This window comes from Ambystoma mexicanum, chromosome 12 (genome assembly GCF_040938575.1).
Source record: "Ambystoma mexicanum isolate Mex_15411 chromosome 12, UKY_AmexF1_1, whole genome shotgun sequence".
In the NCBI taxonomy this organism is placed as follows: Eukaryota; Metazoa; Chordata; class Amphibia; order Caudata; family Ambystomatidae; genus Ambystoma; species Ambystoma mexicanum.
Genome location: NC_090936.1, coordinates 450,107,746 through 450,129,803, shown reverse-complemented (window position 1 = coordinate 450,129,803; position 22,058 = coordinate 450,107,746). Strand labels below are relative to the sequence as shown.

Here is a 22,058-nt window from a genome sequence, read left to right as displayed (position 1 = left end):
ACAAAGTCATGAAAAGTTAAGTTTTCATATCAAAAAGTTGGTGGGGTTAATTTTCCCATTTGCCGTATTACATACATTTAAATGTAAAGGATATTTTATTCTGCCCATGATTATTCCACATATTAAATTTATCCTTAATCAAGCTTAGTCGAGTGGGAATCCTATCTCATGCAAATTAGCTCCATGGAACAGTATTTTCACTATGATAGGGAACGGGACCATGAAGAAAAAAACAACGTTAAGCGTTAGCATCTCTCACATTTATCTCCGATTATACTTTACATTTTCCAAGAAAATAAATAAATCCAAAATAAACTCAGAATTTTGCTAGGAAATAGAGAGCACTCCCAATGCTCGAAAAGCATTCAGGGCAAATATTTCATGAGTACCATATAAACATGTTTCAGACAAATGTAGGCAGTGAATCAACAAATAATATATCCACCTGGAAAGAAGATAGTCAACCCTTTATTGGTCATTGAAAACGGTTTCATTTATTTAAGTGCAACCTGGGGCATGTCACGTGCGGAACAAATATACATACCTCTCAATGTTACAAGTTCAACATACACCAACATAACTGGTGATAAAATCTTATTTTGTGTCTGACGTTGCAGCAGTAGCACAGTTCGCATCATTTCATCAACAACCAAAGGCACAAACAAGTTTCATACAAAAGTAAAAAGCTGTGCTGCCCTGTCAACCATAGGAAATGTACGACATATTATGATCCCTCCCAAATCCAATGTCTCAGCTTAGAGGAATGTGACTGCGTTAAGTTGTGCATCTGTGTGCAGCCGCTTTCTTTAGGTAAATCAGAATGAGTGTATAACTGGTACCCATTTCGTTGATTTCATAGATGGTATCTTCACACAGCAAAACAGGCACACAATCCCTGCTGTACCTTAATATACAATGTAAGATTTTAAGCATACTGTATTGTCGTGCACTTCTGTGTTCTATGTGAAGGTGTGGGATTCTAAGAGGAATATGAGCAACAATGTTATCATGGAATATTCTAGAGGGTCTGTTGTCGCGCTCAGATTCCAAGCCAAGAACGATGAAAACCCACATAAATATGCATTGGCATACAATATACTATTAGTGGCAGTTATCTGAACTTGTAGAATGCAGATATTATACCGGGAAGAATGAGAGATTTACTGCATATATTACCGTGTCACCATCACCTATGGTTTAATTCAAGAATCTTGCATCAAAACCAAGTGGCTTGGTCTTACTCTCAATACTAATGGTATGCCCCGCCTTGTAATATCAAGTGTGTACATGGAGTCGATAAGTTGAATAATAGCTTCAGAGGATGCGGAATAGCACTCTTGTGAGTGACATGACAGCCCCCTAGGGGAGTCTAGAAAGACACTCAGTGGGCATAGCAGCCAAACAAACATTTTAAAAATTGATGCATTATTGATTTTCATCTCATACAGATTGAAAACAATTATCGTTTGCTTTGAAACAGGACTTCACTTCATTGATGAGAAAACTGGGGGATTTCACAAAGACACAATTTTACTAGTGACTATTCCCTTTGGCTAAATACAGATTATAATCATCCAATGTCTAGCCAGAGCAGTTTGAACAATTTACACAGTGCCTGAAGTGTTTGTTTGATTTAAGCTTCAACATTGAAAAGGACTATTCTTATTGAATGATGAATCAAACATCCATCCTACAACGAGCGGCAGTGGCTTAAAAATGCATTTGTTATGACTGTCCAAAAACAAGTTTTCAAAATACATAAAGAAACAGAGTCCATAAATGCTTGATAAACAAAAGTTCACAATAGCTTTTACAAGCCAATCAAACACTTTGTAGTCTGAATAAAATAGGGGAGCTCCCAAACCGCACTATCACAGTATTCCACAAATGTGTGCGAGTTGAGCACAGTAAGTGTATTCAAGGTGGAACGTCATGGAGGTTTTTAACAAAGGTCACTCTCTACCTGCAGGAAATAACTACAGGATTGAGTGGGTTTCATTTTGCGTTGCGGAATTGAACAATAAAACAAATGTGTTTTGTGGTGCAAAATCTCAAGAAACAAGTGTACAGTGATGGTGCACAAGAATAAAGCAGTGCCAAAGTGTTACTAACATGTGACACAGAGTGGAGTTTGGGACAAATGGAGGGAAAGCGCCAACTAAACCAATCCTTGCTAATCCAGCTTTTTCGCAGTTTAAATGACATTTCAGGATAACTGAAAAGGTTGTTGAACTAACACCCACTGCAGTAAATCCTCTTCTGCCAGTGTTTATCAGTATATGCAATGTGCGTTCAGCCAATATGGGGAAAGGAGTATGGCCCATTGCTCAAACCTTAACCCTTAAATGGGGTATTTATTATTAAGCCATATAACAAAAAAGAAAACGGGCCAGCTTGGCAGCAAAAACGGATCAAATTCAAGCAAAACAGCGTTTGGGATTTTTTACATTACAGAGTGCACTTGAGGCTCCAGGTTGCACCAAAGTTCAAGTGCATGTGACAAGCAATTCATGTGATGAGGGCCTCATTTGCTTGGAAGAGGTGGTGGGGGAGGTGGGAGTTCGTGTGATGGGCACAAACAAGAGGTGCATATTATTTATATCTGGGAGAAAGTAACATTTGCAAAAGAAGTGGTTAGGAAACCATAGGGCAGTGGTGAGAAGGAAAGCAAGAGCCCGGCAGCACCATGTGTGCAATCACATTAGTAACGAAGCAAAGGCATACATTTACAACTGGATAGTTTTAATGTGGAAAACTATGTTTTCCCCAGACAGAGCACAAAGGTCGAGGGATTTAGTTCTAATGACCAAATAGTCTGTTGTAGGATTTATAGAACATTGTACGAAGGCCATCATCACCAAAGCTATCAAATCCCCTACTGTGACCTAGGTAACACCCAATACCGAGTCAACAGCCGACAGTACACAACATGTGTGTGTTAATGCCTTTTGGGAAGACTGGCATTATCCTATTGATAGGTGTTCAGAGCACTGACAGGGAAGGACAGAATACCTATGGTACTGTTTACAGTCATTATAGTATGCTACTAATAAGACCTACATTTAAACACTTAAAACATACTCCAGATTTTAAATAGTGCACTGCATACATCTGCCAAGTAACCTTGCAGTTCAACAGGACCATCTGGGTTTGACTACCAAGGAAGAATACTGTGGATTATGGCATACAGATTAGCAATACTGCTTGAAAAGGGCCATGGGAGAGGATGTAGGGAGCTGCTGATTAATAGAGGGAAATTGCAAATTACAGGTTTGCAGCTTGGGCTTAATAAATGAGATGACGCAATCAAGAATGCTGGTTCTTCTCTAAAGAAACCTTCCAAACAAAGCACAAAAGGGACATCTCTCCCAGTAAGAGAAAGTATACAAAGTACTGAAATGGAATTGTAATAAGGGGAGACAAGATACACTTAAAAGGAGAAAACTACAAATTGTACCCCATTAACTTTAATCCCATTGCTCTTTTTATGAAAATATTATTCCATTTTTATGTAGCAATTAACCTTTTTTGCACTTGCCCTATATACATTGCTAGAGTTTTATAAAAAATAACTGTCCCAAGCGATAATATACCCCCCTTCCAGCCAAGCTCCCAACCCCATCATCCGTGATCATATGTCTGTCTTTCTTCTTCCAATTCACAAAATATCCAACCAGCAGTGCTTCACTAGATGCACCTAGGTACGATGAAGTCTTAGTGAAAGACCCCTATTTCCTCCTTAATGCCAGTGCAACTCCTAGAGCAACAGCCAATATAGCGACTGCTGCTGCCCCACCATAAAGTAGTATAGATTTGCCTTCAGGCAACTGAATAGGTTTCACATCATCTTCAGGTGGGAGGTCTTTGTCTTCTGACAGGGTTGGGGATGTCTTCTGACTCTCACTCTTCCCCAAAGTGATTTCCGATACTAATGGAGAGATTATTTCAAGCTTCTTCTCTGGGATCCATACCTCCTCAGATTGGTCTTCTAGGTGCTTGCTCAGAAAAGGGAGGTTGGGCTCAATTGCCTCTGTGGCTTTTCTCTGCCCTTTATGTGCTTGGCCTAGAAATGGCGGTGGAGGGCAGCTAGCCTGCTCTTCTTCTTGAATTTCAGCTTCAGGTTTTATTTGTGGGAACTTGAGAATTGCTTCTGGGGTTGGATGTGGAAGCTCAGGCAACGTTGGAAACGCCACTGCCTCCTCATCCCTAGCAACAGAGATATTTTCTGCTGCAGCAATAACTGCTGCTTCCTCCATCACCTCTGCAATGTCGTCTTTATCTACATGGACAATGTCAGAGTTGGAAGAGTTGTTCTCACTTCTCTCCTCTCCACCTCCATTGCTGTCCAAGCTCTTGACTTCTTCACGCTCCATTCCTATTTGCTGCCAAGACTCTGGCCCTAGGGATACTGGCAAGCTCTCAGTATGCCAGCTTTGGCTGGCTGACAAAGAAGCTGGCAAGCTCTCCGTCTGCCAGGAGGAAGTCACTGCCAAGGATTCAGGGGGGCTCACTTGTCCAGAGTGATCACTAGTTAGGATGTAAATGTCATTGCTGTCCTCTGCAATAAGTCCGTGGTCCTCGTCTTCTTCCGACTCCAAACTGAAAACTGTTCCCTGAAACACACAAATAAAATATGAACAAATGTGCCATGCAAGATTTGAAACAGCAAAACATGTGCAAAGAAATGCAAAGGTCTGCACTATTGTATTATCACATATTTCGAGCAGATTGTGGTCACTTGTGGGCATCTGTATGACTCTAAACCATTCTATCAAATGCACAAAATTAGGCGAGATAAATGCATAGTCTAGGCATGCTTTCGAAGCCCGCTAGACCAGGTCCAATTGCCTTTGATGTCTCGCTTGGTTTGTGGATTCAACATATGAAGAGCGTGCTCCTGCACTTCCTCAGGCCATTTTTGTGGCATTTTGTCTCGATTCTTCTTGCTTACAATACAGCCCTGCTCGTCCGCAAATTTCATGTTTAAATCCCTGCATAAGAGTACATGTGGATTTTTTAGGGTCACTAATATCTTGTCTAGGATATCCATTACTGTACTAGAAAATATCCCTTGTTCACACACGTTCACAATGCAGTGTAGGTTAAATACAATCATCATTTTCCCCACCCCACTATATTCGTCTTTCAACTATCGCCACTTGAGAAAAGACCTCCTTCACAACTAGCCCCACTCCCCTCCTCACAAGTGTTAGGAGACCTGAAAATGATTTGCCAGATCTTCCTTTCTTGGTGCAGTTTAAGTAGCAATCATATCCTTTGCAGCAGGGGTTTGATCTAAGCCAAATATCTTGGAGAGATAAAATATCATACTTTTGCAGTCCTAGGTCCTCGTTCTTGAATAGATTAATGAAGCCCTGTGAATTCCAGAACCCAATTCTCAGGGCAGAGACACATTTCACATCCTGGCTTTAGTAATTGTGAGTGATAGTCAGCGCCCCCCGGTAGCCATGACAAATCATGCTCATTAAGTTCTGTGGTGCCTGATTTTAATGCTCTTTGGGTCACCGGCACAGATGCCATCGAGCAGTTCACTCGAACTTTCAAAAGGTGGATATTTTTGGGTCACATCCTTCGAATTACCAACCCTCTTTGTAGTTCCTTCAATTCCAATCCCTCCATTATCAATAATTAATTCTCAAACACAGCCTAATGAAATTCAGAGTTTTATAAAAATCTAATTTTAAAAATCAGATGGCAGATTGGTTTTATGAAAGTCATATGATCAACTGATTAGGATTGGTTATGACAGCACATATAGCCTACGAAACACAAATTGTTGATCTCCCTCCTTTTAACTTTCACCCCGTCTCTTAGCAATACATTAAAAACATGCTCTCATCCCTCATCACATAGAACTAGAGTGGTTTCATAAACTGTTGATGTGAAAAGGGGAGCACTGGGAAACACAGTCAAGATAAGGTCGTAAAAAGGTACATGCACCCCCATACATTGATTTATAAGAGGCAATAATCAATACTGTTGCAATTAACTATGCGTCTGTTGAAAAAGTGCATGCCTCTAATGTATCGAAGCTGGCAGTATTTCCTTTTTTTGTCAACTTTATTTAATTTTGGAAAGGTACAATCAAGGAAGGAGAGAAATATAAAAACAGGAAGTAAAAGAAAGACAAACAAAAAAAAGATACATCTGACCTAGGTGAACTAGGTGAACATCCCATCGAAAGAACGTTACCAGGTAAGATAAGTAACTTGTTGTTCGAGGGGATTGTGTCCTCCGACGTATTCCACATCTTTGACAGACTCCCAAAGCAGTACCAACGTATGGAGGTGGGAAAAGAATTTATAAGTTCATCAATTTAGAATGCCCAATGAACTTGCTGAATATAGGACTGCCTTACCAAAGGCCAAATCGTGCACATGGATAGAGTCCTGGGAATAGTGGCTCACAAAAGGTATGGACAGAAGCCCACATGGATGCTTCGCAAATGCTGTGAATTGGGACGCCCTTCTGTAGAGCCATGGAGGCAGCCACACCCCTAGTAGAGTGAGCCTGTAAGCCTACTGGACGGTCCTTAACCGCCAACCGGTAACATTCAGAGAACGTCAAAATGATCCATCTGGACAAGGTTGGCTTGGAAACAGCCCGATCTAAACGCCTTCTGGCATAACCAACAAAGAGCCTATTGTCCACTCTGACCCGGGACATCCGTGAGAAATAGAAACTCAAAGCTCTCCTAGGATCCAACCTATGAAGCCTCTCCTCATCCTTACCAGGATGCGGAGGAGGATAAAACGCCGGAAGAATCACCTTCTGACTTAAATGAAATTCCGACACAACCTTCGGAAGAAAAGAAGGACGAACCCGAAGGACAACCCTATCCTTATGGAACATCGTGAAAGGTGGCTTGGCGGAAAGTGCCTGCAACTCACTCACACTGCGTGCGGAAGTAACCGCAACTAAAAATACAGTCTTAAAGGACAACAGTCTCAACGGGCAAGAATGTAAGGGCTCCAACAGAGCCCACATTAGGAACTTTAAAACCAAATTCAAATCCCATCTCGGCACCCGGAAAGACGGTGGAAACACATTAGTTACCCGTTTCAGAAACTGTGAAATCAAAGGGATCTAAAAATAAGAACATTCCTCAGACGAGCGCTTAAATATGGACAGCGCCGCCAGGTAACCCAGTCTTCCCCCAACTGGCGAACCATGGGACATGGCCTCATGACTGAGCTGATGCGGCAGTGCCTGAGGGCAAAGAGGCAACTGCCCGAGCGGCTTTGGCACCTCGAGTACCTTGCTTTCCACCTCTGGTACTCCTACAGTGGCCCCTTTGACTAGCTCCTCTCGATCTACCAAAGAAAGAGTAGTACCGAAAGGAACCTCCCCTCCATTGCTGTCCCCTACAACGAAAAGACAGAGGTTGGCGTACTGCAGCTCTCAAAGACTTTGCTGCAGCTTTGGAGGTCTGCAACCTCTTAAGGCTCTCGTCAGCCTTGCTGCCAATAAGATGGACACCATCAAAGGGCATGTTGAGAAGCCGGGATTGCACATCAGGAGCAAACCCCGACTTCCGCAACCACGCAAACCTGCGCATCACGGTGCTCGCCGCCATGGACTGGCTGACACAGTCTGCCATGTCCAGACCCGAACATGGCATCTTTGCCATCTTGGACGAGGGCTAGAAAATTATCCCGTTTCTCCCCTTCGGGAATATGTTCAGCAGCCAAAGATGCACATTCAACAGAGTGTAAGTGAATCTTGCAAATGCACAAACGGAGTTGGCTGCCTTTAAAGCCATACCCACAGAAGAAAACACCTTCTTCGCCCAACCATCGAAGCGATTGTCATCCCTATCAGGAGGGATGGTAGGGTATGCAGCCTGCTTCGCTGGGGCCATAGCCGCCTGCACCACCAAACTCTTCGGAGTGGGGTGCGTTGACAAGTAGCAGGAGTCACCACTGGCTGGGTGGTATTTTTTCGGAAGCAACTTATTCACTGCCGGGAGACTCTCCGGAGCAGTCCAAGCCGCCGCCACTCTTCTTTGCAAAGCCAAATGAAATGGCAACACTGGGTCAGTGGGTGGACCTTGGTCCAGTAGATCTGTCGGGTCTTCCTGCAGAAAATCAACAGGTGGAGCAGACCATCCCAAGTACTCAGTCACCTTCGACATGAGACGCCTATACGAGGATTCGGCATGTGAACCTGGCTCAGGCCTGCCAAACTCAACCTCCAGAGAGGTGTCAAGACCACTGGCGTCATGTAAGGACTGACGTAGGTCTTCCATTTGACTGTGACAAGACAACAGGTCATCAGGAACCTCAGGAGGCACAATCCCCCCCTAATCTGACCCTTCTTCCACCTCTGAAATGTAATCCAAAGGCTGGAATAAATCCCTCCTGGGGGGGATGACCAGAGAAGGGCTCAAAAACAGGCCTCACTGATTTACTAAGAGCCTTCCTCAGTTTCCACAGCCCTCCCGGGCACCTCTGGTAAATTCTCCTCAAAAGGCGTCAATGACTTTGACAACTGCTTTGACGCCGGAGCCCCGATAGTGTCCTTCGACGGCCTCCGCGCCAATGACTTTTTCGGAGGCCTCACAGGTTCCGACAGTCTCGAGGGCGTCAAGGACCGGGACCTGGCACGGCTATGGCAATCAACCTTGTCCGATCGGGACCTCAACAGCTCCCGATGATCGCGCCGACATCCCGAGCCCGAAGGCGTGCGAGCGGTGGCTCTAGCTCGTTCCTTGCCAGCCTCTCGCGAAGGTACGGACAGAATGGTGCCCTGCGATTCGAAAATTACCATCATCTGCTGGCGGAATGCGACCCATTCGGCCGGCGATGAAGACTTGGTGGGGCAAGTCAACCGCCGTCTGGCAGAGTCCTCCGACGAGGACGAGGAAGGCGACCGGTGACGACGCTTCTGAGAATGCCTAGAAGAGGCAGGGGAATGGCGGGACCTACTCCGAGACCGAGACCCCCTGGGACTTACGCAGACGAGGAGTCTCGCCCCTCGAGTCGTCGGTCGAAAGCCCAGCAGATTTCGACTTACAGGTTTTAGATACCCTACCTACCGATCATTTTTTGTTCCGCTCCCACAAGGCCTTTGATGTCAAGGACTGGCAGTCATCGGTGGCGGGCTTTTGGCGAGGCACCAGAGGCAGACGTCGTGCGTCCATGATGGACATCTTGGAACCGCAGTCCCAACACTTTTTGAAGCCCGACTTCGGGGTAGAAGACGACAAAGACATTTTCACAATTCCAAGTACAAGAACAGAATGCGCCGAGATTCCGAAGCGAACACGTTCTCGGAAAAAACGGAACTGAGGCTACGGGCATTGTGCGTCCTAGATATAACATCCGGTGACGTCGACGGAGGACCTCAAGGGACAGCGTATCAACGCAGGACGCCTACGCCAAAAAAGTTTTCTGAAGCAGCAAAGCTGTGGTCATTACTGTCAAAGATGTGGAATACGTCGGAGGACACAATCCCCTCGAATTGATCTTTCAGTCATACGGGATACATTAGGGGAAGAAACAAGAGGGTGGCTTTAAGGCATGTTGATTAGGTGGATTATTCTTAGGAGGGTAAAGGGAGCAAGAGGAGGAGGAGCCATCAAAAATGTACTGGCCGGGACAAGTTTATTGCCATCGCAGCCAGGATGGATTTGCTGATTCGAAATAGTACAAGCTGAGGGATTTAAACCAAACTGGTCTGAACGAGTTGGAAAGGGCAAAGCTAGCTGCAGTAATCGGAAAATGGGCACCACACTCCAGTAGGAATTTAGCAATATTTCCTTCCAAGGCAGCAGTCAATCTCTCCAATGGCCCAAATGTTCCACAGCTTAGTCCACCAAATAGAAAAGGGGCCCTCTGCGTCCTTCAACCTTTCATACAGAACAAGTCTGGTGACGTTTAGGGCATGTAGGAGACATTTGGGGTATAGTCCCATTACAGAGTTACCTTCTGAGCGCTGAGTCTTTAGCGCTGCCTAGGATTAGAATCAATGGCTGGAGAGGTAACAGGATCCCAGTTATTTTATGGAGGTATTCCTTTATGGTAGTACATTTGCAGGATTTAGCGGCTCTGGACCATATTGATGAATGTACGTCAAGGGGGATTTCGATGTTACGGTCTGCATCCCATTTCAACATGTATAGGAAGGTGTCTTCAATATTCACTGTATTAAATAAGCAACATCATTTTGCGAACTTCCTTTGTTGGTATTGGCTTGCATGGTTAGTTTGAAGAGGGTTGGGAGCGTTGTCTAGATACTGCTCTCTTAATGGGCTGGCTCATAATACAGTGGTGGATTTGATTGTACCTGTATAATTCGGACTCAGACAGGCCTTAACAAACCCTTTTTTAGCCGTAGGTTATCCCCGTCAGATGGGGACTTGTTAGCCAGCGCTTCTAGTTTACGTGTGGCCAGCGATCAGATCAATGAACGCGAGATCCACAGTCTGTGTAGGCTATCTTTATACATCTATGTTTAAGCAAAGAGAGGCATTTACCTCCCGTTTTAAATGCAGGACTAATTTTCCTCATGGACTCGATGGACCTTTCCATCTTTGTGCCACGACCAGATTTGATACTTGGCTTTAGTGGTGCGCCGAATAATTGATTGCCTTGGATAACATTATCCAAATACTTTTGTGCATCTCACCCTGAGGAAGACCTGCTAACGTATACGTCAAAACCGGTCAGTGGTGATGGTGCCAAAAACACTCCAAAAAATACATGCACGTTGAAGTTAATTTGCTAGAGGCGATAAAAGGTTTAACATGTTTAATTAATGCCGGATAGAACTTCATGGTCATATTTTGTCCTTATAGATTTAGATGTATATGTTGGTCTTTTACATGGTTATCACTTTTGCACTTTTTTGCATTTCTCCTCTGCACGCCTTGCACTTTTAGCTTTTTGTATCTATGTATATGCGAATTATTTTCACTAATGCTGGATGTATTTCTATCAGATTTTCAAATGCATTTCTATCCAATTAAACATTTGTAAATAATATACACCTCTAATTGAATTATGTGATTTTTATACTCCTGTTTTTTGCTGTCTTTTGGTATGAATTTTGTGAATATGGATTGTTCTATGAATAAAATTTTCTTCATTGATAGTAAGTGAACTTGTTCCTCAGATATGATTTTTCTGCATATGACTGGTTTATCCCATATATCTTGTGGGCAAAGGAAAACCTGCTTAACAGTTTTCATGCAACTTGGGAGTGAGCCTGGACGACCTACCTGTACACAGGTTGCAGCTTGATAAGTTATGTAGCCAGTCGAAAATGGGGGCAACCTGAGTCGTCAATAAGTACGGTTTGAGGTCTGGGACCGCAAAGCCTCCGAAGGCACATGGACGTAGTAAGCTTTTCAGGGCAATGCATGGGGGTCTCCCTTTCCAAAAGAAGTGGAACATTTTCTGCTGCAGCAGGACAAGGAGGCAGGTAGGGATTTTAATTGGCAGGCTACTCAAGATGTAGAGCAGCTTTGGGATGATTTATTTTTATATCTTGAATTCTACCAAGCGGGGGATTCTCTTGGGTAGACCATCGCTGCAGAGAGATTCTGAAATGGCGGGGGGAGGGGGGTGGCTTGAGATGTTATTATAAAGGAGGGAAGTGATGTCCCTAGTCAGTTTAACACCCAGGTTTTCTAAGGAAGAAGGTTTCCATAGCAGCAGTTTGAATCTATTCCCCCTGTGTGACAATGCAGGAGTCGCTTTCCAAGATATTCAGGCCTCTGGAATTGGAGCAGTTAATTGAGAACCCCAGCACCCTCTCAACAAGAAGGAGTCTATTTGAGATAGGAAGGGGAGGAAATAGTCTGCATAGAGCACAATTTTATGGGGATGTTTTCTTATGGTCAGGACTTCAATGTTCTGGTTGGATTGCATCTTTATAGCAAGGGATTCTATATAAAGAGGGCATAGAAGAGAGGGGTCAACCTTGTCGGGCGGCCCTAGAGAATTCAATCTTGGGAGAAATTAAGCTTTTGATTGTCAGTCTAATAAAGAAAAGCAGCCTCAAGCACAATTTATGAATTTTGAAAAGAATGTTCTCAATAGTTTCAAAATGTTAGTCCCATATTTAATGCTCACAGACGTGAACCAATTCTAATCAAAGTATTGATTTGTTTATAGCACGTGCAAAAGGATTCAATACAAAATTGAACATAAGTGCTTTTTACTTGTGCATGAAAAATACATAAATGCAAAATGAATGCGAAATTAAACGCCCTTCACACGTTTGTGTGAAGGGCGTTTAATTTTGCATTTTTCTTGCACATGTAAACAGCACTTTATGTCATGTCCAATTTTGTATTTGAATCCTTTTGCACATGCTATAAACAAATCAATACATTGATTATAATTGGTTCACGTTTGTGAGCATTAAATATGGAACTTACATTTTTTATACACTATTGGAAACACTTAAAAAAAATCAAATTGTGCTTGGGCTCGTCTCCTTTGTTGTTCAATTTGATTCCCGCTGAGACTTCATTGTCTATGTGGGATAACCTCAGTTTTGTGTGTTTGGTTGATCCTCAGCCTGGCGGTAGGGAGGGGCGAACGCTGCTCTAATTTGTGTTATTAATCTAGATCCAAAGCCCATCCTTGCCATTTTTCTATAGAGGAAACCCCAATCGGCCTCATCGAAGGCTTTATTTGCATCTAGTTGTACCAAGGTAAGCAAGGTGTTGGTGCGTGGGTTGTGGTCCATTATGTTGATGGCCCTGCGCATGTTGGCCTATGGAGATCTGCCCTGGACAAAACAAGCCTGTTCTAGGTGTATGAGCGAATAGAGGGCAACTCCAAGGTGATTTGCAAGGATCTTCCCATACATTTTAGCATCTATATTCAAGAGCAAGATTGGACGATACAAGGAGCAATCAAACTCATCCTTGCCTGGTTTAAGATATAGGGTGATCAAAGATTCTCTGTTGGAGGAACTAATTAGGGCCTTGGAATGAGATGAATAATTTGGACAGGATGCGAGTAAGCTGCGATCTAAACAGTTTGTAGAAAGTCGGTGTGAAGCTATTGGGCAAGGGGCCTTGTGGGATGGCCCATATTCAACTGTGTTCTCAATCTCCTCTGCGTTGATGGGAGCTTTGAAAAGAGTCAAGCAGGTGTCTGATAGGAGGGGGTGGTGGGGTACCCTGCTGTAAGAAGTTATTTGTGATACCCAGAGATGGAGGGTCACCCGCCATAATATATGAGAAGTAGTGGAATACAATTTGCATTCTTGACTCTTTGAAGAAAAGGTTCCACTTTTCTTTTAATTCGGCTACACGATTTAGATTTTTAATGCCAAGTAGTTTCAGCGCGAGTAATCCATTTGCCATGTTTCAGCGGTAGGAACAGGTTTGCTTGGTTCAAATTAAGGATTGCGCAGTTCAGTTCAGGTCTCTCTGGGCCATCAGGGAGGTCTTTGACTTGAGGGAAATCTTGTGTCTTTCCACCTCTGCCTCCAGGTCCACGCAAATCTGGTCTCTAGCTTTGATATAAACTGTAGTTTGTAAGACCAGCTCGCCTCGGATGACTGCCTTAAAGGTGTCCAAGATGGTATTGGGTGACAGATCTGGTGTATCGTTAAGCAAAAAGTACGAGTCAAGAAGGTACGAGAGAGGCGTTGGCGGGGGGAGATAGGCAGATGTACCCATAAGGTGGCCTCTATGAGGGAGTGGTCTGAGAGGGCTCTAATGCCTATTTTAGTTTCAATGACAAAGGTTATTAAAGGAGAAGGAGACCATAATCAGACTGATACGAGAATGGCCCCAGTTATTGAAGGAGAAAAAGGAATAATCCTCATCTTCGTGCCGAGATCTCTACACGAGCAGCAAGCTCAGGTTTTTCATGAAATTTAACAAGGACTGGGCGTTCTTATAGTCTCGAGCAGTAGTCGGATGTGATTTGTCTAGTATGGGATTAGGTTTGGCGTTGAAGTCTCCTCCGATCAGTCTGCGCCTCTCTGCAAATGCTGCTATTCCAGAGAGTAGTTCAAGGTAAAACTTGTCTTTTTGTTCATTGAGAGCATAAATTGCAGTTTTGGTGAGGAGGTGGCCACAGAGGACGACTTTGACCATTAGGTGGCGACCCTGTGACTCTTTACCAAGTGTGATTTTCTTAAAAGGTAGGTCTCTGGCCAGAAGAAGGGACCTCCGCCCCCACCCCCAACACCTCCCCCTAACTCTCCTATGTGCTTCGATGGAGAGTAAGATTATCTGGAAGTCGGTCAGGATTCGAGAAGGGTAAGCTGTTGGGGGACGGGGGGAGAGATAGGATAATTATCTGTCCCATTGTGGGCATTTCTAGTATCAAGTGTAACCATAGAGGCTTTTATCGCTTCTATGACCTAAAGAGTGTTAACAAGTAACATACCTTACAATCTGCAAGAAACAGCTGGTAACAGTTTACATGTAACGTAGGAAGAAAACAGAAAAGAGTGGGCCTGGGGGAACAGAGGAGCTTGGCAAGCCTCAGGGATAATTTGTAGCTATTAAAGGGATAGGGCTTTGGCACCATTTAAATGGGAATTTGACAGAGTTTATCATTTGGTTGGCTCCCCTTTGGGTGGGGGGGAGGCAACCCTAGAGTTAACAATGTCAGCCCTTCTATACGAAGGCCCAAAGAGACAGTCGTGTGGGATCCAATGCTTCTCCCAGGAGTTGGGCCGGCCTGTGAGGCTCTTCTTCATTGGGTTTCCAGCTGTCCAGGTCCAACCCTGGGGGGCCCTTGTGGGTCTTCTGGGCTTAGGCTCTGGTGTGGATGAGTTTTCTGGTGGGCATGGGGCTTCAGAGAGAAGCAAGTCCTCTGCATCTCGTGGGTTTGATATGTACCAGGTGTGATCTTCGTGACTGAATGGGAGGATATCGAGTGGCGACCAGCAGTATTTGATTTTGTGTTTTGGAGCCATGTAGTTACGTTGTGTAGAGAACAGCATTTATTGAGAGTGGATGGTGAAAGATCCTGGAAGAGTGTGATTTTTGCATATCGGAAGGTTATCATCCCTTTTAGCCTGGCCCCCTTCAGGATCTCCTCTTTTAGTTTGAAAATATGCACCCTTGTGAGGACTTTGGGTACAGGTTCTCTGTTTTTGAAAGGTAGGATATACCGGATGGGTCCGATCCAGCTGAATTGGATCAGCAGCTCCATGAGATTCAAGGATTTCACGAAAGATGTCCTCCACGTAACACTCCAGTGTATGGCCTGGAATATTGCTGCGTATCCCATGTAGTCTGAGAATATTCCTCCCAGAGCTCCTCCAGTTTTGCTGTCGGGAGTCACCCAGATCCTCAACCGCATCCACTTTGTTGGAGAACTCAGAGTTCGTACACTTGGTCGCATGTGGAGTTTTTGAGCTTGCGACCCGTTTGCCCACTTCCGTGAGCTGCTTGTCCACGGAGGCCACCTTTTGAGAGAGCTCTGCTACACTGTTGTATATTTTGGATTTGAGCTCTGCCAGGAGATTCTGGTGGTCTAGCTTAGTTGCCAGGGAGTGTATCCCAGAGTCTGGAAAGGGAGGTGCATGGACCTGGGCAATGGTATTTGTATCCTGTTTCTTGGATTTTGTCTGCTGCACCCATCATAGCCAATACATCACCAGATTTGGGCTGCTTTGTATGTTTGGCCATTTGCACAGCTTAATAGTGGGGAGAGAAGATGCAAAGGAGGATGCGTTTACCAAGGCGGTGAAACAGTAAGCAATGTGTCCACCCTGAGGGGTCCACCCTTCCAGGGGAGAAGTGTCCCCATATTGCACAGGTGGGCAAGGAGATTGGCACGGGGAGCCCCAGTGCACCCCACATGTCTGGTAGTCCTCGGGGACCAATAGATGAGGGGGAGGAGCTTTCTCCACTGCAAAAAGCTGTGGGTGCCAGTCATCTCCCGTCAGTCCCCCCGTGAGGCTGAATCCAAGCAGCCGGACTGCTAGATGTTGGAAGTGAAGGGCAGGATCAGCGGTCGCGAGTGTGGATCCACACTCCCCCAGTTTCTAAGGCGAGGAGTTGCCGGGGAATCACACAGGCTGCACTGCACCCTCTGGCACCCACTGCCCCAGCGAGATGCCTGCTGCCGCCACCCGGGAGCCCGGGACCAGGAGATCGTGTCTTGCGTACTCCATGCTCTAGTGGACCGCCCGGATGCAGGCATGTGCTGCTTCCCAGCCACTGCAGCTTACTCCTCTGCGCCACCCACTCAGCCCAGGAGCTGAAGAATTAGGAGTAGTCTGTTCTCCCGTAGCCTCGCCCAGCCTCCTGCTGCTGCCTTCCACCGATAACCTGGGTCTGGATTAGGGCTTGGTTCATGGTGTGAGCATGGTGCCTCAGAGCTTGCTCAAATGTCATATGCCATTGCACGCTGCTGGCCACACCCCCAGTATATTTCTGTATAGGGTCCTAGACATACAAGGAGCAAGCCAAGCTGCAGCCATCATTAGGAAGGTAGCACAGAAAGAATGGAAATTGGCTGACCGCATGCATGAGCCTATGTGTTACGTCAGGCTCTGTACAAGGCACGTGCATGTCCAGTTATTGACTCTGCATCAACATTGAAGGTAGGTTTTCATCCACATGCTCTGGTTGCTGAGTAAGGCATCATTACGTGTTGTGTGAAAGATCTGCTGAAGGCGGAGGCAGTGGTCTGTATCACACGGGTATGCTAAGCAGAATTGTACATTCCCTGAATGGGGCTGTAAAGCCAGGCCCTACCAGGTTGGAAGACGTACCATTTAGAAGTTCATGGTTAAAGTAACTGCTTAAATGTGTGGTGTTAACTTTCTGAATGAGGGTCATTTCGTATTACCTATTAGAAATATCACTGAGGTTTGCGCACTTGGGGGCCACGATTTTAGGACATGGATACTATGGCAGTTTCCCAAAACATTTTTGCACAGCTGTATTGAAATTAACCTCGTCTTTACCTTTGCTACCTGGGTAGCAATTTGGATCATTTGGTGAAAGATTGCAGGATTCAGCACATGCTTTATTTTGCATATATGGGAATATTTTGCAAATGACTGCACAGAAGACTTGCCCTTTAGCTTTGAATTTAGCTATTCGGTGCTTTCTAGAGCTTGTAGCATCTTCTGAAAAAAATAACTAGCATCTCCCCTTAAGTATAGTCTTGAAAATTCTTACATCACATTTTTATGGTGCTTATATCAAAATCTCCGAGGACTCCTGCGTTATCCTGTTTGAGCTTTTAGCTATTATTGGTGGTTTATTCAGTTATAGGGTGAATCAAGGAAAAATTGAAGATTTTTTGGGGGGGGTGGGGGGTGTTCACATTCTTGTATGAAAATATTTTTATGTCTGAAACGTGAATTGAGCAACAAAAGTTGAAGTGATTTTAAACAGTTCATAAACCAAATTAATTTTAGAAACCAAAGCAGCATCGTAAACTATAGGAACATCTTAATTTCTCAATGTGAGGAAAGGTGAATAGGGTGCCGTAGTGGTTACATATTAAAGTCAATTGGGTGCGCCTTTAAACACCACAAGAATAGAATAAGAAACTTAGTTCTGCCTGATATTAATAGAAAAGATTTGGACAGAGTCAAAGTTTGGTCCTGCTGCAGAAATAAATGCATGGCTGGATGATAGGAAAGAGTATAGTGAGTAGGGAAACATTTAACATATTCTAACTCTCAGCAATATCTAACAGCTACTGCAAATGCACATTTTCAAAAAAATTGAAGGTTAAAGTACATTTCCTGATCAGCGCTTTCGTCAACATTGTGAGAAACCTGAAGGTGTCTCCCTAGCTAGTGCTAGGGGATCTGTCATCCAGGTGGCCCGGATATGGCCATCGCTATGGGATCCAGTTCCTGGGGTGGACCAGCTAGGGAGGATCACCTGGATGGGGTCATTGGGGAGTGGGACACAGATGAGCGAAACGCGGTATTCCCCTTCTTTCAACACCTTTTCCTCATCCTACCACGTATGATATTCCAAAACACTGACCCCCCATCCCCTTTTTCCGACAACCCCTTTCACACAACGGACTAACACCAGAGCGGTTTACCTGAAATGTCCCAATACAAGGGTCAGGCAAAGTCAAGCAATTGACCAGAATCACACACACCTGACGGCCCTTTCCCTTCCCCCACAGGGATAAAAGGTGGAGCACCAGAGCACAAGACGAGCAAGGCAGACCGCACGACATGAGAGCTAACTCAGCAGGGCAGTTCAAGAGGAGGCGAAAGACGGCAAATACCGAGAGGGTGACAAGGAGAGAAGTAACCTTGCCCATTCCGATCAAGGCCTGTGAAACCTCAGCAGATGGAATCATAAGACCGCAAACAATAGCCAGTGTGTGTTGCAGCAGATGTCTATGGTATGCTAGACCCTCCTGCGATGATAACTAAGCCTGAGAAGGACACTGGTCATGATGGTACCAACCTTGGCTCTGAGGATAAAGAAAGGCAAGCGGTTCATCACAGCCGGTTATTCGAGGGGAGAATCGATAAGAAACCGAACTGTGTTGAATGACAAGTAGCCAATGGCTAATATGAAATTTGAAAGACTAGCGCTACCATTGAGAAAGAGTAGGAAAACCAGTAACAGAGAGGTCCAGCACCACGTGGGTGCTCAGGTTAGAAACTCTGGGCGATTACCCGTTGGTAGAAACTACCGGAACCAGAAAACCTTGGGAAGAGGCAAAAGGAGGTCCAAGTGGTTATACGGGAGTCTCGTAAAATCCTCTGTACCATCAAAAGTCTTTGACCTACAGATGATTGAGAAGCTAAGGGAAATGAATACCGCTTGGTGAAATGAGCGCATGAACAGTGTGTTGTAAAAGTTGACAAGAGTGAACCCGGAAGAGGGAAGCCGACAATCAGGACGGAAGCCTGAAGTACTTTTTAAAAAGACATTAAGACTTGTGAATGTGGCGTGGCTAGCTGCGGGATGAGAAAGACGTAGGTCTCCTCGGCTCCTGCGACCGCAGCAAATATCCTGATAAAATAGCCTGAAATTCGACGACATAAGAGCTGATAACAACCCTGTATAGGGTGTCGGATACCATTGGGCACAAACTAGGCTTAGAGCAGAGGAAACCACATCCGATTCCAAGAAATACGACCACGAGAAGTTTCGAGGCGATCGTCATCCAGCTTCCAAAATGGCCGCCGGCGCGCACGGACGAATGCCCTGAAGTGAGTCTGTGCGGCATCGGAATCCAGCCTGTTACTGTGCCGCAGTCGACATCGGAGGAAGAGTGGTCCCGGCGGGGCGGTGTCCCTCCCAACAGGTGGACTATAGCGGACCAGTTCGGAGGTGAGAGCGGAGCGCGTATCCACCCGCGTGGCACGCCATGACCCCGCCGACAGCACTGCTACTTGAGAACGAGGGGCACCCTTCCCGTGCGACCCAGCGTGTGAGGCAAACCTATGAGCCACAGACGGTGAAGAGGTGCCGGAGAGACCCCCAACCCCCGAGCTCTGTTTCAGGAGGCGACGGCGTGCAAGACAGGCCAAGCACGCAGCCCCATACGCAGCTAGTGATATCGGTACCATGGGGAAAGACATGGCAAGGAAACTTCCCACACAAAGCAGGATGGATCAGTATACCATCCAACCGCCCCTGGTGGCACATCCCCATCCGCAATCTGCGGACGAGATGGAAACGGACCAGGGAATTTCATTGAAGGACATTATGGCCACGATAGCCAATTCCCGCACATCAATGGAGCAGAAAATGGATGGGATAAGCATGGATGTATCCCTCCTCCGACACGATCTTCAAAAGCGAACAGCACGCACCGGGGAAGCGGAACATCGCATATCCAACACAGAGGATAGAATGCATAATATGCAACAGCAGCTCCAAAACGTAACAACCAAACTGAAGGTACTGGAGGACAGAATTGAAGATGGAGAGGGCAGATCAAGGCGTAACAACGTGCGTATACTCGGTATACCTGAGAAGGCCGAAGGCCCCTGCATGGAACTTTTTCTAGAACAATGGCTGACTGATCTGTACGAGCCAGACGCCTTCTCTAAGTTCTTCTCCATTGAGAGGGCACACAGTGCCCACGGGCAGACCTCCACCCGGTGCACTTCCACGCGCGATAATTGCAAAACTCAGGGATCGCGATGCCCTACTGCAACATGCGCGCGCAAAAGGCACTGTCACATTCAACAGTTCCAAAATTGCCTCCCCCCCCCCCCCTGACTACACCAGGGATGTGCAAAAGGCGAGACATTCCTTCGACCACCTCAAAAAACAACTGAAAACAATGGGGGTGAATGAAGTATGGCCTGCTCTTCCCTGCGCAACTCAAGATTTACCATGAAGGGACAACAGTCCACTTCAATGATTCCAATGAGGCTCGGCGCTGGGCTGAACAAAACAGACGGAGACTGGTCGACCCCCCGCGACAACAGGGGAAGGCCCCAAGGCCTCCACCAGACCAAAAGCGGGAGGTCTGCCAACCACCATTGCAGGACCCACCGGAAGAGCAGGGAGGCTGACCACTGCCCCGAGGCCTGCCAGATGCCCGAGGTCCCGTTGGGTCACCCAGGTTGAGCTACTGTTTTACTCTGTCTACACGCACATTCGCAACAGTAGGCTACACACACTTACCTGATGCAGTCGCGGTATGCCCCAAGACCGCGACGCAAAGACAGCCCCCTCCACGGGTATTATTTGTGGCGGTTCCCCCCTAGCCACCCCCGCAAGAGAGGGCTCTCTCCCCCTGGGATCCAAGCCGGGGGAGGCTACCTGTACTTAAGTCAAGTTAAACTCATGTAAGGTGTCCAGTTGACACCGGTGGTTTTTTGTTCGGGCGACCGATGCTTCTGGTTGGGAGGAGTATGGGAAGGGGGGTTGGAGATTTGTTAAGTTTAGTTACAGACAGGACCAGTCAAACATATAAGATAAGGCTAGATAAGACAGAGTTCGCCTACGGGCGTATCTGCAGCTGGCGTATAACACCGTCAGTGGCAACACAGGCAGTGACCATCACGAGCACTCATGGCATCACATAGTGGTAGTAGCGACGCTCTCAGAACACTGAGGCTCATGACTTGGAACGTTAATGGGCTGGGCAGTGTAGTCAAGCGTCAGCTGGTGCTGCAATTTCTCAACAGGCAGGGGGCTGACATAGTGTTCCTGTCTGAGACCCATCTTGCGGGCACAGACTGTACCCTATTCAGACGCACATACTACAAGCTGGCACTTCACTCAGGTTTTGCGATGGGCTCAAGAGGGGGCATGATCCTGGTACACAAAAACCTCCCCTTCCAGCTCACGACCGTGACCCATGACACAGGCGGCAGATATGTGTACGCGACAGGCAAACTATGGGATCACTCCATCGCTCTGATAGCTACCTACGCACCCCCTACCCTGCTTCAGCCGCTGCTTACTGACATTGCCCCCTTAATCGCAAACGACACATCCAACCTCATGATCCTGGGAGGTGACTTTAATGAAGTCATGAACGTAACCCTTGATAGATCACACTTGAGGAACAGAAACCCCAATGTTCCCACCAGACTTGCCACGTTTGCCAACGCACTAGGCCTATGTGACGTGTGGAGAGAACTCCACCAGGACACGAGAGCATACTCTTTCCACTCAGGGGACATGCCTCGCTCTCCAGGCTAGATTATTTCTTCATCCCAGCAACTGATTTACATAGGGCGCAAGAAATAAACATTCTTCGCCGAGGCATCTCTGACAACTCCCCATTAGAACTGACACTCATAACATCCAGGCGGATTCCACCGCCGAGCGGGCGCCTAAATAGCTACTACTTGGGTGACCCTGAGCTTGTGGACAAGCTACAGGAGACTACCAATACATACTTCGAGCTCAACTCACAGACGACAATGAACCCAGGAACACTGTGGGAGGCCTACAAGACGGTGTTAAGAGGCGAACTGATATCGTGGACGACCGCGAAGAAAAGACAGCACTGGAGCAAGACTCTTGAGGCCGAACAACAGGTCAAGCAAGCAGAGGAGAGGCACATAATTGAGGACACACCGGCCTCGAATCGGTCGTTGCTACTAGCACAGAAAAAGCTGCAAAACATAGCTATGGACAATGCGAA

At 46.1% G+C, this 22,058-nt stretch overlaps 1 protein-coding gene across 2 annotated transcripts in view; it reads right to left on the bottom strand.

Moving 5' to 3' along the window:
* Nucleotides 1-467: 467 nt before the first annotated feature.
* The window catches only part of BCL2L13 (BCL2 like 13), a 624,222-nt gene continuing 602,631 nt past the window's right edge, over nt 468-22,058 (bottom strand). For both annotated transcript variants that reach the window (XM_069628661.1, XM_069628662.1), the window contains one exon: nt 468-4,613. In XM_069628661.1, the coding sequence (XP_069484762.1) occupies nt 3,729-4,613 (885 nt within the window). In that variant the 3' untranslated portion in view covers nt 468-3,728. The remainder of the gene's footprint in view (nt 4,614-22,058) is intronic.